General features: G+C 35.2%; 1 protein-coding gene across 2 annotated transcripts in view; it reads right to left on the minus strand.

The window, feature by feature from the left end:
• The window catches only part of Cerkl (ceramide kinase like), a 108677-nt gene that overhangs the window by 51604 nt on the left and 40722 nt on the right, over window positions 1–16351 (minus strand). For both annotated transcript variants that reach the window (XM_015481120.2, XM_048808116.1), the window contains exon 2: window positions 12490–12732. In XM_015481120.2, coding sequence (XP_015336606.1) covers window positions 12490–12732 — 243 coding nt within the window. The remainder of the gene's footprint in view (window positions 1–12489; window positions 12733–16351) is intronic.

The raw sequence follows: 16351 nt of genomic DNA on the forward strand, positions 1-16351 counted from the left end.
TATATATATATATATATATATATATATATATATATATATATATATATATATTACACATCAAATTCTTCACCAATTCATCTCATGGCCAGGTGTGAAAAAAAAGAAAGTGGAAAAGAACATGTTCCCATAATCCTCTTTGAGGGCATCCCTGAAATGACTTAAAACCTCCCATTAGGCTCTATCTCTTAAATTTCCACCATCTTCCAATAGCCTTCTGGGGGCCAAGGACTTAACTCATAGGCTTTTGGGAGACATTCTAGAGCCAAAATATAGCATTTCACATGGTCCCCAAGAATCATGTCCATTTCACTATGCAAAATACATCCATCCCCAACAGTCCCAAAGTCTTCACTATCCAAATGAAGACTAAAGTCCTAGTTCAAAGAGTCCTCTGAGATTCATGGCAAATTTAGTTGTGAGCCCCTGCAAATATCAAAAAGAAAGTCATAAACATTCAAGAAATTATGGCACCATAAATATTCCTATTCCAAAAAGGTGAAACAGGAAGTAATGAGGAATCAGACCAAAAATTAAAATCCAGCAGGGAAAACATTAAATCCTTAGTCTCCAGTTCTGGCAGTTGGGGCACACTGTGGCAACATGTGGGCTTCCAAAGGCTTGGATAGCCCCCACCCTACTACTTCACTGCAGCAGGCCTGAAGGCCTTTCTCTCCATCAGGTTTTACCTTTATCTGCAGCTTCCCTTGGACATATTCCATGTTTCTGGCAGCTCCAGCTTCTTGGGGTCTCCACTACAGCTTTACTCTTACAGCTCTATGCATCACCCTGTTAAGGTCTGACCCTGTCACACATCTCCTGGCCTCCTAGGCTTTCTGCTGAAATCTTGGTGGAAGCCTCTTGCATTCTGTGAGTTTGCAAACCAGCAGCAGCACATAAACAGTGCAAAGGTCTACCATCAGCACAGAGCCATACCTGGGTCCATTTGAACCATGACTACAGTGACCTCAGTGTATTGCTTGCTTCAGCAGTCCTGGGCAAGAAGGGAACCATAAGGCTCACTTCTCAAAAGATTCTGCCCAAAAGTTCTCTGAGCCTGTGATGGCTGTGGTCTTTATGATTCCTGATTCTAAAGGCTTTTCCTCACCATCATGTATACTTACAGCAACAATTCTACCCTCTGTACCAATTTTCTCTGTTAGTCAGATTTTTGTCACTGAAACAAAATACCAAAGATAAGAAACTTGTAAATTAGATGAATTTATTCCAGGATAGTTTTGGAAGTTTCAGTCCATGACCAATTGACCCGGTTGTTTTGTATGTGTGGGGGCACAATATATCATGGCAGAAATGTGTGGCAGAAGAAGCCCATTTATTTCATGGCCCAATGCAAAAAGAAGAGAGCAAAAGATCAAGATCTCATATTTCCCTGAGGCAATGCCCCCAATGACCTAAAAGCTCCCACTAGGCTCCACCTTTTACAGTTTTGACACCTTCCCATGGCACCAAGCTGCCAACCAAATCTCTAACACATGGACTCTGGGGAGCTATTCAAGATGCAAACTTTAACAGTCTGGAGAAATATCCCCAAATTACTGGAAATAGGTTGAAAGAATGTAGTAGCCAGCTAGAGCAGGTTTATGTGCTTCTCAAAATTTCCTTTATAACCCCAAGGAAACACTAACTCATATAAGAGGAGAACTCCTCATCTTCCTTCCTAAAACTACTCTTTTATTTTAGTTCCAGATACTCCCATCCACAAATGCAGGATATTAGAGTCATCTTTGTGGTCTCTCTCTCTCCAGTCAGCTGACTTCATGATATGAACTGAATTAACATATAGGAAGGTATTGAGGAACCAGAGAACACAGCCTGGCATTAGAAACTGCAAAGGGCCCTGGAACCTGACCACACAAACAGGCTTTATCTGTCTCTCCTCTTTTCTTTGGAAAAAACAAAACAAAACTGTGGTGTATGACTAGTAGAAACAAAATTAGCATTTTCAAAATGCACAATTTTCCACTTAAGGTTTTTTTTTAACAAAATGAAGATGGTTTTTGTCTTTGATGATAAAGAAAAAAAATTGCTGAAAATCACTATTATAACAGTACTACAATGTGTAGCCATTGCAAATATTCAACTACCTACCTAGGACACCAATAAATAAGTGTAATAACATTCCTGAAGTTACATACAATATCTACATAAACACCACACAATTGTATTACCATTAATGGTAGTCTAATGATGCCAGGGGGCTTAATAATTTGATATTTAATATGAAATATGTATTTCCTACTTACATACAGGGAAAATGCTGCTTTATTACTTTTCATTTATTTGCAGTGAAAAGTGAGGATGCATTATACTCTCATGTAAGGATTGATTCATGTTTTAATCTCTCCTATCAACTTATAGCATTTGTATTTTGTTTAGGAAACTCTGATAAATATAAAACCAGTCATAAACCAGTGTTTTTACATGGCTTTTAAAATTCCTTTAGGTTAACAAAGAAATGTCTGTCATCTCTTACATAATGCCCAAGACATTCATGCAAGGGGTTTGAGAAATCTTAACAGTGACAGTCATGGTGAGACATTTGTATAAGTACCTAGAAACACACTATGCTACTTATTGCCCACATGTTGCCTGCTCCAAGTTCTAAATCACAATGTTGGGAAAAGAACATGAGAGGAATACTCTTCAAACAGGATGAGGTACATGCTACCTGACAAGTTCATGAAGTCTATTTTTTAGGGTAGAATCTAAATAGTACCATGAATGTGATGGAACTGTTGTAGAGTAGACCACCACCCTGGCAGGAATGACACATTGGTTAAGTGTGCTCTGTATTTTTATATATATATGGATTTGCACCAAGTTCCTACACCACCTACTAGCTGTTAAACCTTAGATTAACAATTTTTAAACTATTTTAGACTTTAGTTTTTAAAAAATTATTGTAGTTTTCTTATCAAATAAGAAAATTATTCTTATGAGATAATTATAATTTAATTTCACTATTACCAGTCATGCATTATTTCAATTTCTCAAACTCCACAACAAAACTCATAAAGTAAGTAATTTTGTTCCCATTTTTATATGAGAACATATTTGTAATTCTTGATGCTATTATGAGGATTTAATGAGATAATTCATAAAAGTTGCTTACGGAAGTGTCTGGCACATAGTAAACGCTTAATAAATGTCAGCCATTATCATTAGGATTTAAATTTTTAAAATGATGACTTCTTTAATATTCGGTAAAAGAAGAAATTATAACTAATTTATTTAACAGCATGAAAACTTAATTCAACACTCTACTGGAAACATTTAGAGAATCTTCATTTAGCACTTTGAATATAATCACATGACAAGATCTGAGAAAGTCTACTAAATTAGTACTTCAAAGAAGTTCAGTTATACAAAAAACATAGTCAAAAGGGCCCCTTTCTAGGAAAAGATTTGAAAATAACATATTTGAGAATGAACGCACTCCACTTCTATTCTCAAGATACTCTGCTAATGACTGAAGCAGGAATATTTTTTCTTGTATGACATATCCATTATTCTTTTCAATATAATTATAATCAATTACATACAAAAATATAGTCCTTTATCAGGATAAAAATGCTACAGAGGCTGGTGAGAAGCCCTTGGCAAAACTGCCCAGTGTCACTAATCCCAAGTATCAATAAAATGTGTAGCTTCTAGAGGACAAATTAGAGCTTGCTACCCACTAAAAGGGTAGTAGCTGTGAGTCAGAGCTGATGCTGGGGGGGGGGGGCGGAAATAAGGAAACCCCTGGTGAGCTCTTTCAGCCTCTACCAGAATTTTCTTAAACAGACAAATAGGAAAGTCTTGGGAAACAAGTGACAACCTTATATGACTCTGTCAGGAATGGGTACTGGTTGACCTTTAAAAACATGTCAAATGATGAGGAAATAAAATGTTCTACAACCTACCAGCAAGTGTCTTTGGTGACTGTGGCATGCAGGTTTCTACATGTTTGTTAAATCAAAATGTGTTGGCTCAAACAATCAATCTCTGTGGCTCATGGCCCTGCAACACTTCACACTCACTGAGGGGTCTTCTAAAGGAATTAATGACTGGTGCCCTCCCAGACCTATATCAGTCAGAACCTCTCAAAACTGTCAGGAATGGCAAAGTCCTGAGAAGGAAGAATTTTTAATAAAAGTAATTCATATGTATGTCACAGTAAAAGAAAAAAAAATTTTCAATAGTACCCTATTTTATATTTTCAATTTCTCTTTTTGTTTGATCATTTAAAAATGTACTTATTTCATATTCTCTTCTTTTCCCCTTTTCCTATTACATGAAGTTCTCAGGGAACTAGTGCTACTGTTTGCTGTGTCTGCAGATTCTTCATTTGGTGAATTTCTCATACTGCTAATTGCTGAAATGGAAATGGGTCACAGTGTCAAACTAGCATGCTCCAGGTTCATCAGAAAGAGAAATTTCTTCCTATTCCTTTATTAAGCAAATTTCACATGACAACTATGTTTCCATATTTTTATACTTTAGATAAGTATATGTTATACTACAAATTTTATAATATTAGAGGTTTTTAATATTTTGATAACTTTGGAAAAGTTAAGTGGTGCTAGTAGTCAGAATTTAATAGAAACTAGTTTAATTTCACTGTTTTTTTCTGTCCAGTTCAGAAAGCGATGGAAAATTCAAAGGAAAAAAAAATTACTGAATAAAATTTTTAAACTCAATTTCAGTAGTGGTTTAAGGAAATGTAGGTTTCTTATTTGCAAATTGGTTTATAAGCAATATTTTGTAAAATTATACAAAAAACACATTTAAACATATATTTATAAGAATAAATTTATAAGAATAAACATATATTGAAAAGAATAAAATTATATAGACATTCTCTGCTGGTGTCAATGATGGAGTTGCCAAAAGTGTGCATTTGGGTAATTAGAAGACTTGGAGGTCTCTATATGCCTACTGGTAAATAAAAAGGCTTAACAGGTTATAATAAGCCAACAGGTTGGCATTCTTAGGATGACTTAATCTGAGATTTTCAAGTGCTTTAGTTTGGGGGAGGTGTATTCAAATAAAGCCACATTCAAACCCCACTAAATAGGAAATATGAATCAATTAGCTCAAGAGTGAGTGGTAGATGAACAGCCTACACTGCAAAAGCAAGTCCTGGGAGGTCCAGTGGTCACACTCCACAGACTCCTGTTTTGAGTTACTGCAAGAGGTGGACATCACATGATCAAGTAAATATTTACTCAGTTTCCACATTAATAAACATATATGTATACTTACCATAAAAACATATTTAAAAATGAAACATGTCACTTAAATGTCCAACTCAGCTGGTAAAATACCAGAGTCATAAATTTCATTTTCAAATCTTCAAAAGAAAAACTACTTGTTGTTCAAATATAACATCCTTGCAGAAAATAACTTGTCCCTAAGAGACAAGCCCTGACAATTCAAATAAGGTACAACCAAATGTCTGAAGCTACCATTCTTTTGACATATAACAACTGCTCATTTAAAAGTAATCATTACAATATTGATTTCCAGTTTATTTTTTCCTGTAAGCACATCGCTTGGCAGCATATTTAAGTCAGAGTGTCACATTATTCCATTGTCCTGCTAAGAAAAATTCTTCCTTGTTCATTTAATCAATGATATAACTTTGACAAAAACAAAAAAAAATTACCATAATTTTCTTGTACATTACAATGTAAGTATTAAACAAAATCAATGTTTTAAGAAGCCGTGATCTTTGTTCTCAAGGAGAGAGCATCCTATTGAGTCCGACATCATAGAACACAGATTTGACATCTAATGACAAGCTAGAGAAACATCTTTGGAAAGAAAAACAAATAACTTTCCCATTTCCTTTATGCTTTATATTTCAAAGCTGATTGAGCTTTTTGATATAGAAGAGTAGGCTACATTACAAGAACAAAATGAATTAAATACATCTGGCTTGCATTACCCTCTATGCATGTATGATTACACTATTGGTGTGACTCTGCACCATGTATAGCCAGAGGAATGAGAAGTTACCTTCTATTTGTGTACAATGTGTCAAAATGAATTCTACTGTCATGTATAACTAATTAGAACAAGTTAAAAAAAAAAAGAAAAAGAAATTAGCATTTAGAAATGAAACAAAAATATGACATCAGAAATAACTCTTCCAAATGTGTATTAAAAATACTTTTGTTACTTGTCTCTGGGTAACTATTACATTTAGTTAAAATTAGAAAAATCTAAACAAAACTCAACAGTTTTTTTTTTTTAATGTACATATATACTCTATTGCTCAATACTCACTTGGCTACTAGGAACCAACACAGCAGTCTTGTAATGTCACTCTTGACCAATGAATTTAGCACATTATATTGCAAATACACTCAATCAATGAGGATTCTTCTATAATACACTATGGTGATTTTATTCTAGAACATGGCTGTTTTCTCAGCTGTGGCTTTTAAAATTTGTTCTTTTTAGATATGCATGACAGTAGAGTGTATTTCGACATATTATATATACATGGCGTATACCTCCTGCCTCCCCCCTTTTTTATGGTACCAGGATACTTTCCAGCCCTATTATGTATTTTATTTAGAGACAGGGTCTCACTGAGTTGCTAAATGCCGCGCCATTGCTGAGGCTGGCTTTGAACTCGTGATCCTCCTGTCTCAGCCTCCAGAACCACTGGGATTACAGGTGTGTGCCACCACACTTGGCTAACTTCCCCTTCCTGTGGTCGTACATGATGTGGAATTACACTGGTCATGTATTCATATGTGAACATAGGAAAGTTATCTCTGATTCATTCTACTGTCTTTCGTATTCTCATTCCCCTTCCTTCCCTTCATTCCCATAGGTCTAATCCAATGAACTTCTATTCTCCCTCTCTTTCCTTGTTGTGTGTAGCATCCACATATTAAAGACATTCAACTTTTTTTTTTTTTTTAGGATTGGCTTATTTTACTTAGCATAATAGTCACCCGATCCATCCATATACCAGAAAAAGTCATTCTTTTTATGGATAAATAATATTCCATTGTGTATATAAACCACATTTTCTTTATCTACTCATCTGTTGAAGGGTACCTAGGTTGGTTCCAGAGGTTAGTTATTGTGAATTGTGCTGGTATAAACATTAATGTGGCTGAGTCACTGTAGTATGCTTATTTTTTTTAGTATTTATTTTTATTTTTTAGTTGTAGTTGGACACAATACCTTTATTTTACTTATTTATTATTTTTATGTGGTGCTGAGGATCGAACCCAGGGCCTCACCTGTGGTACGAAATTGCTCTACCACTGAACCACAACCCCAGCCCCTGTAGTATGCTGATTTTAAACTCCTTTGGATATATATCAAGGAGTGGGATAACTGGGTGAAATAGTGGTTTCATTCCAAGTTTTCTGAGGAATCTCCATACTACTTTCCAGAGTTGTTGCACAGTTTGCAATCCCACCAGCAATATATGAGTGTATCATTTTCCTCACATCCTTGACAACATTTATTGTCACTAATATTCTTAATAAATGCCATTATGACTAGAATGCAAAGAAATCTCAGTGTAGTTTTAATTTGCATTTCTCTAATTGCTAGAGATGTTGAATATTTTTAAAAAATATTTATTTATTGATATATCTTTAGTTTTAGGTAGATACATTAATTTGTTTTTATGTGGTGCCGAGGATCGAACCCAGTGCCTCATGCATGCTAGGTGAGCACTCCACCACTGAGCCATCACTCCAGCCCCTGAATATTTTTTTCATATTTTTTTTTGATCATTTGTATTTCTTCTTGAAATACCTGTTCAGTTGCTTTGCCCATTTATTGATTGGGTTATTTGGGGTTTTGATGTTAAGTTTTTTGAGTTATTTATATATCCTGGAGATAAATGCTCTGAAGTATGGGTTTGAAATATTTTCTCCCATTCTGTAATCTCTTTGTTCAGGTTCTTGATTTTTCCCTTTGCTGTGAAGCTTTTTAGTTTATTGATTCTTGATTTTGCTTCGTGCGCTTTAGGAATCTTGTTGAGGTAATTGGTTCCTAAGCTGACATGATGGAGAATTGGGCGTACATTTTCTTCTAGTAGGTATAGAATCTCTGGTCTAATTCCTAGGTCCTTCATCCATTTTGAAAAACTCAACAGTCTTATGCTAAAAGGGTTCTTCAATGTTTTTTTTTTTTTTACCATTTTTTCAGTTTTTTCCTCTTTTTTCTTTTGTATTTTAATATATAAGCATGTCCCCAAGATTTTGTATGTAATACTCTGCTTTAAAAAAAATCTATACTACTTGCTTTTGTGATTTCATCTATTTCCATCAACTCTTCTCCCCTTCTTCATAAATTCCTCTCAAAGTGCTCCATGGTTCATCATCCCCAGTTGCATCATGTAGTACATCCCATTGGGCCAAGACTAGAATATTTTTCTTTTGAATCAACTGTGTTTTACAATAAACTTCATCTTTATTCTCCAAGTCACTTGAGCAAATCCTTTAGAGCTCTTGTTTTCTTTTGCCATTGTTTCGTTTCATTTCTCTCTTCGACTTCTGCCAAGTTCTGAGGACCCTAAATATCACCTGCAGGATACTGTGTTCTTTATTCCCATACAGGGTGCCTGCCAGAAAGCCTATGAATATCCATTAACATTTAGGTAATTGTTTCTAAGGAAAAGCTTGGTTCAGTGTTCAGAGGAGCTCATAAGTCACCATTTCTAGGAAACTCAAATATGCAGAAACTGGCTCATACACTAAATGGATAAAAGTCAACCTACCTACTGTACACTCTTGCTATATTTAAAATCTTTGCATCACAGGTATATAAAAAAGTAGAAAGACTATGTTCAATTGCTTTCACCACACAACTACATAATCTAAACTACTTAAAAAATTTTTGAATCTCTAAATCAATAATCAATTGTTGTGGTCCCTATTCAATTGTTCATATCATCATTGTTGCCCTTAATACATTTTTAAATACAATGAATTGTCTGTTCTGTATCCAGGGCAAAAGAGTTCTATACAGGAGTATAGAATTAGAGTTCTATATAGGAGTACATCTTCATTTTTGTATTTCCAACTCTTAACACAGAGTCTAATACAAAATGTGTGTTGGATGAATGAACCTCTATTGCCCACTTGTCATAAAGTTATGATGACTTTTCTATTATTAAGAATAAAAAAAAAGATGCTGTACTCAATTGCACTCAGAATTGTTGAACATGAAAGGAGCCAACTTGTTTTCTGGTAAAAATAGACTTCTAAGATTGTTTTATATTTATAAACCTACAATTATCTGGTCACCTTTTGTCAATTAAGTCTTAAAATCACAAGTGTTTGAGAGTTGTTTTGTCGCCCCCCCCCCAGTACCGCCAGTCTGTTTTCTTAAAAATTCATCACATCCTATTCATTGCTCTGATTCAAAGAGAAAATGTGCATATTTGAAAATGACTCATAATATCTAAATTATGCTAAAATTAGTGTTACACTAATTAGACTAAAAGACCAACCCCTTGAGGTTTGAAGGCCTTCCTTCTTCATGTTTTTCATATTTGGAGTAAAAAAGGGATAAGATATAAAGGCTGGAAGGAAAAAAAAATCTCTTTGCTACATAAAGATAAAAACCAAAATAAGTCAATGCAATTTTTAAAAACAACCTGTTGATTTCATCAGAAAAAACAGTTAAAAACAAGGTCTTTGTACCTAAAATAGAATTGCCTAATATTTCACTGTGAATCAAATATATTTTTTTGTGGTATAAAATTCATCATCTCCTAAATTTAAGTTAGCTCTAAACACTAATTATTTAGATGAGGAATTCTTTCAGGGGGCAGGGATGGCTAAACACTGATCAATCACCATTTGCTAAATCTGATGCACTGTTATCAAATAACAGGGACAGTGGATATAAGAGGGGGAGATAATACAAACGGAGACCCAACTCCTTGGAAAGCAGAGCCAGAGAAGACCAGGTAAAGGTACGCAATAGCCCTATCTCAGACTGAGAAGGACTCAGGGCTTCCTTTGCTAAGGGAAAGAGGTTTGATCCAGTTATATTTGACTGTCAGATGATAGGCACTTTAATAAACACCTGGAGTTCATGGATCTGAACATGAAAGAAATAGCAAGAAAAACTGAGGATAAAATCTTAAAAAGGAAGTACCAATATAATATAATGAGTGGCAGAGAGTCTTGGTGCTTCAGCTGTTCACTTGTGCACAATGAAGTTGACCCAGAACTGCTTTTGAGTGGAGATGAGAAGTTGACCCCTCCTATAAGGACTCCCTGTCCCTTGGATGTAGAGATGAGACAGTCATTTATTCAGATAGTCTTGGTTTTCATTTTCATTAGAATATTTCAATCCTGTGTTGTTTGTTTGCACTGCTTGGTTTTAAAAGTCAGTCTATTTGCTTTTAATCAGCAAATTAACTCTACTCCAGGACCAATGCAGAGATTATGACCTTATATATTTTACTGTCTCCAACTCTTATCAAAATCAAAAGTACAAGAAGTAATATCCCCAAAGGATGATAGCCTAGATAATAAGTTGTTTAGTGATCTCTGTAATCTGTCTAGATTTTAACATTAAATTAAACCAAAACATCATTAAGCTGAATATCTGGACAGTGTATCGGGGGCTGTTTTGTTTGCTTATAGCTAGGCACACTCCTATAAAATTGCTTTTACTGAATTGAGCTTTGTTGTGATATCTTCTGCTACTTGCTTTTGGCTTTATTGGTGAGATATGTTAAAGAAGTTGCTTTAGCCATCTTTTTATAAGCTCCCTGGGAGATTTATCAGGATTTCAGAGTGAGGAAGAGTTTGATGCTTCTTTTACAGACCATGCAAGTCCAATGAATACCTAGTCATGTTAATAAATGTAATTGAAATGATTCATTTTCATTTTTAACCTTTTATCTTTTCACATGAATTTGAAATAACAGTGTAAAAGTCCCACAGTTAAAGTGGAATGCTTTTAGTTAATTACACTGATTTTTCTCCATTTTCAGGAACGAACTAAATTATGGTCTCTGTGGGTTCCTGCCCTCTTGAAAGAATCAGGTCTCTTTGAAGATCCCAAAGGGGATAATGAGGAAGGATGGGGCTACTTAGCAGCAAAGTTTCCCAGTTTTAATGCAGTCATGTCAGCTTATTGGTATCTTCTATGGGTATAACCTTAGCAGTGGCCTGCCAGTGACCAACATGGGTCCTCATCATGTTGATCATAGATGTTGGACCTGAATATTTCTGACATCTCTGTGTGCATGCTCGTTATCTGGCACCCATCTTTCTCCTGAGTCATCCAAGCCCAAACTAAACCATCAGCAATACCAGCTGCCACTACCCTGGTCAATCTGGCAAAAAGGAAAAAAGTGGGCTAAAAGGAAATTAACCAATATTTTCAAACCTATGAGGACAAAAAAAAAATAAATCAACCCTAAAAATCAGATTATATTTTAACTAGATAATATTTAAAAATCCAAAATTTAAAAACCCAAATTGCATTGTATTTATTATTTTGTTTAGTGTGCAAAATATAAAAGTGTCATTTAGAAATTTCAGATACAGAGTCCATCTATGAGATATATTCTAATAAGCAATGTCTTAGATGTTCACCTTCAGAAAAATCTACCCTAAGATAGACACGTCTCAATTGACACAGTAAAAAGTAAAGTCCCTTAAAGATTATCTTCAAAACATTCTTATTTTCAAATGCCCAAGGCATCAATACAAACTATGCTATCAACATGTGCCTAGAAGAAAAAAGTTCTAAAATAAGCTGAAAGATGTGAATATAAAAATATGCTTCTAAAAGTAACTTGAAAGTGAACAAAATTATTTAAAAACTGTTATTTCAGATTATAGAAGCTTCTTTGTGAATGTGGTCACTCAAGAGCCAATGCCTAGCTCATTCCATTGGGCCAGCATTAACCTGATGCCAAATCCAGACAAAGATACTAAAAAAGAACTACATATCAATCTCCTTTATGAACGTTGATGTAAAAATCCTTAATAAAATTTGAACGAAAAAAATTCAAAGCACATTAAAAGCTTATTCACTAAGACAAATTGGGATTTGTTCCTAGAATGCAAGGATGGTTAAATACATGAAAAATCAGTGTAATATACCACATGAACAGAATAAAGGGGAAAAAGATAATCATCTCAGTTGATGTAGAAATAAACACTTGACAAAATTCAATGCCCTCTTATGATAAACACACTCAACATACTAGGAATGGTAAGATGCCATCAACAGAATCAAGTGTTGTTTGTACCCATAAATATAACATGTGTATATTCGTAATCTACATCAAATAGACAAAACTCCCAGGATGGGGTTGGGGTTGTGGCTCAGTGGTAGAACATTCATTTGGCATATGTGAGGCACTGGATTCAATCCTCAGCACCATTTATAAATAAATAAAATAAAGGTATTATGTCCATCTACAACTAAAAAAAACCCAAACAAACAAACAAAAATACAACTCCCAGGAGTACTTACCTGCCAAAATTTTCTTGAACTGTCTAAACCATACATTGCAGTGGTCTTCACTTAAATTAATAAGATCAAGGGTGGAATCTTTTAATTTGTTCTGTTCCTTTTTCAGGCAGAAGAAAAGTGTGATGCCTAGTAAAGTCCCACTTCTTGGCTGCTTAGCAGAGCAACGCCGCTTCAGCTTCACAGAGAATATGTTTTTGAGCTCAAGAGATTCTTCTTTACATAGCAAATCAAATTTATAATTACCTGAAAAGAAAATTTATTTTCTTCAATCAAAACCATTACATCCATATCTTCTATGTATGCACAATGGTTAAGACCCAGAAAATCTTTATCATTTTTAATTATGTGGTTTCCCTTTGCATCTGTCCCTGCATGAGACAGGAAGGGAAGAAAAGAAAAATGGATCTATTTTCCAAAATGAGGGGGAAAAATAGGATGAATGAAGGGCATTTCTGCCACACGAGGCCTACAATATTCAGAATCAGAACATTTAATGTATGAAGAATTTTGAGCAACACTGTAGTAATAAATTAATATCATGCAAGGGGCTCTTTTGTGATAAACTAATGCAAAAAAACCCCACAGAATTCACTCACAGAAGTGAGTTATGCCAACTTATTGAAGGCAATCTTAAAGAAAAGGAAATGTACCCTCCTGGAAAAGTAACACATGTGCAAAAAGGATGAACATGTATGATTATTGTCAATAGAAAACATAGGAATTCCTGCCAATCTAGAAAAGCACTCAAAAAACTTAACCACAATCAGACTTTATTTTTAAAGTGGTGTGTGTGTGTGTGTGTGTGTGTGTGTGAGCAACTTTCAAAACTTTTGCTTCTGATCAACATGGAATGACATGGACTGTTTATAACTTCTACCTGAAACACCACAAAACCACACAGGATACCTGAAGAAGCAGTGTTCAAGACACTGGACCTCAGGTGACAAAGGAGGACAGTGGTCCCTAAGAGAAGACAAACAAAATGCACCACATGATTGCCCCAACCTACTACAGGAGAGTTTGTCCAGGACACAATGGAGGCAGGGGAACCCTAGTGGTCTTTCTTGGTTGAGAGGGAATTAGGGGTCCAAGATGTCAAGGTGACAAGGATTCATAAGGCTAATTACCAGAAAGGAAAAGGCTTCACAGAGAGCACTTAAGATCTGTAGAGGTGTCAAGTCTTCAGCAAGTATTGGTCAACACGTGAGGCCAGGGAAAGAACCACTCACAGGACTATGAGAACAGTGTTCAGATCACATAGGCATCCAACCAGCCAAAGTGGAAAATCACAGAAATTCACGGGAGATTGGGGAGAATATTTAGAAGAATATTGTCCCATCAGTGAGTTGACCAAAGGCTGCCACCTAACAAGCCTAAAAAACAAGCTGCAAAAGCATTACTCTGCTTCCAAGTAACTTACAAAGCACTAGAATATTCATAGAAATGTAACAATGTCCCGCAAGTTTTGTAATATCTTTCATCCAACTTCACATAACTAGGTATGCAAAATATGTGTCCCACAATAGAAAAAGTAATGAATAAAAAATAAAAACCAGATAAAACAATAGAAAGTAGAGGCTTTGTCTCAGCTTCTTCATTCCTTGAAGTATGCAATTGTCCTCAGACTGGAGTGAGGACTTTGAGGCACTCCAAGATACTCATTGTCTGCATATTTCTGGGAGTTTTTGGCCTTCTCTAATCATTCTGTAAATCATAGCCTGATTGATAATGAAGCACAGGTACCACTAAAATAGAAAGGAATAGAAAAACCTTCACTCAAAGATTATCCTATTGTTTAGTAGGATAGGGGGAACTCAAAGTCCATTTTTCAGGCCTGACATTCTCTAGAAAGTTCAGGTTTCAGCTCTGATTATAATCCACTTCCATCCTTCGGTGACAGAAGACCCCCAACATATTAATTCAGCAGGCTTTTCTTTGTGTAGCAAAACATTTCGTAATCTCAGAAAATAATCATCACTATTATTATAATCACTTTATCCAAAGGAGTGCACGTATTTGAGCCAAAACCTTTTTATACCTTTATGAATTGAATGATTCACCCTGACTTCCCTTTTCTATAAATACTAATCAATTAATCTGTATTGTAAGATTGACTTTTCTCTAGTACAGTTCTCAAGCTATCAGTCTCAGAAGCCCTTTGTACTCTTAAAGAATGAAGAACCCCAGATAACTTGTTTGTGTAGGTTATAAGTATCTGTATTTGTTGTACTAGAAATTGAAATTGAGATTTTTTTTCAAAGAACAAGAAAACAATTCATACACTCCTACAGGGCAACGATGTTAGACATATTCATCTCTGCAGAATTCTACTGTACCCTTGGGAGACAATGAGTGACTATTGCAAACATATTCTTAGTAATATGATAAAAACAGCTTTGACTTTACTAATCCCCGAAAAAGTCCCTGGAACACACTTTGAAAACACTGCTTTAGCATATTTTAGATCATTTGTGCCCTTTAATCATATTATGAAGTTAAGTCCTTTTTCAGATAATGTTCCAATTAACTAAAATTTTTGGTTCCCTCTTAATATCACCCACTGATCAGTGTAAGTCTCTCCAGTTGAGCACCTTGGTAACCTATCTCTGAAAATAGCCTCTTATAACAGCATAGGGTTTCAAGTTCATCTGAGTTTTTTAAGGAGTCCCAGTTCTAATAAGGAAGAATATATTAGAAAAGCTGGCCAGAGGAGTATGATACCTAACTCATTCACAATAAGTCAGTAATATTGCTATGATTTGAATGTGAGGTGTCCCCAAAAGCTCATCTGTGAGACAATGAAAGAATATTTAGAAGTGAAATGATTGGTTTATGATAGCATTAACACAAATCAGTGATCAACTGAGTGGTAACTGAAGGTGAGTAGGATGTGGCTGGAGGAGGTAGGTCATTAGGGGTGTGCCTTTGGGGTATATATTTTATATATGCAAGCAGAGTCAGTCTCTCTCTCTCTCTCTCTCTCTCTCTCTCTCTCTCTCTCTCTCTCTCTCCATTCTGATCATCATGTGAGATGCTTCCGAACCGGTAGGCCTGTGGCCTCCCTCACAGAACACTTGAGAAAGTCCAGTGATATCTTACCCGCTTCCAGTACTCTCAACAATGAATGGAGCAGGTTTGTCCAAGGTCCTGGAAACTCCTCGCTCTGTAGTATATAAAGAAGTATGTGGTAAACAGTGTCCTGTGAAGCTGGGGAAGTTTGTCTGAGTATGGGGGTGTTGCTGGGTGTCTGCTTCACACAGCTGGATGTGTAGATAAGCTGCACCATATTCCTGCCTAAATAAACTTGATTTTGGCTATATCTGTGGATATTCTTAAAAAAAAATCAAGCAATTAGCAAAGCTGAACATCTTTTCATGTGCTTTCCATTTTAGTTTCTCAAGAGTTGCCTCTATATGTGCTTTGCCCTACTTCTATTTGTCTATTTTTTAGTCACTTGCAGAAATCCTTTAAATAATCTCAAAATTAAACCCTTTATACACATTATGTTGGTAATAACTTCTAGGCTAATTTTACAACAATTTGTGTCACATATAAATTTCATTTTATGTGGGAAAACATACAACAAGTAAGAACACAGAGGAAGAAAAGAAGGAAGAAAAGTAAAAGAAAAAGCAGCCATTGAGGGAAAGAAAACTTGTGGCAAAATAAACTCTTTACTTTTAATTTGAAGTTCTGTAGTGTAGTCTGTAATTATTTCATATGCATATGCTTCATTTTGGCTAACAAATAATTCAATAACTATTCCAATTTAAAACCTCTTAGAAAATTGAAAATTTAAAGATATTGACCAACAGCCAATATCACATGACAATAAAAAACAGAGGAATTTCCAGAAATAAGA

Source organism: Marmota marmota, unplaced genomic scaffold (assembly GCF_001458135.2).
Source record: "Marmota marmota marmota unplaced genomic scaffold, marMar, whole genome shotgun sequence".
Taxonomy (NCBI): domain Eukaryota; kingdom Metazoa; phylum Chordata; class Mammalia; order Rodentia; family Sciuridae; genus Marmota; species Marmota marmota.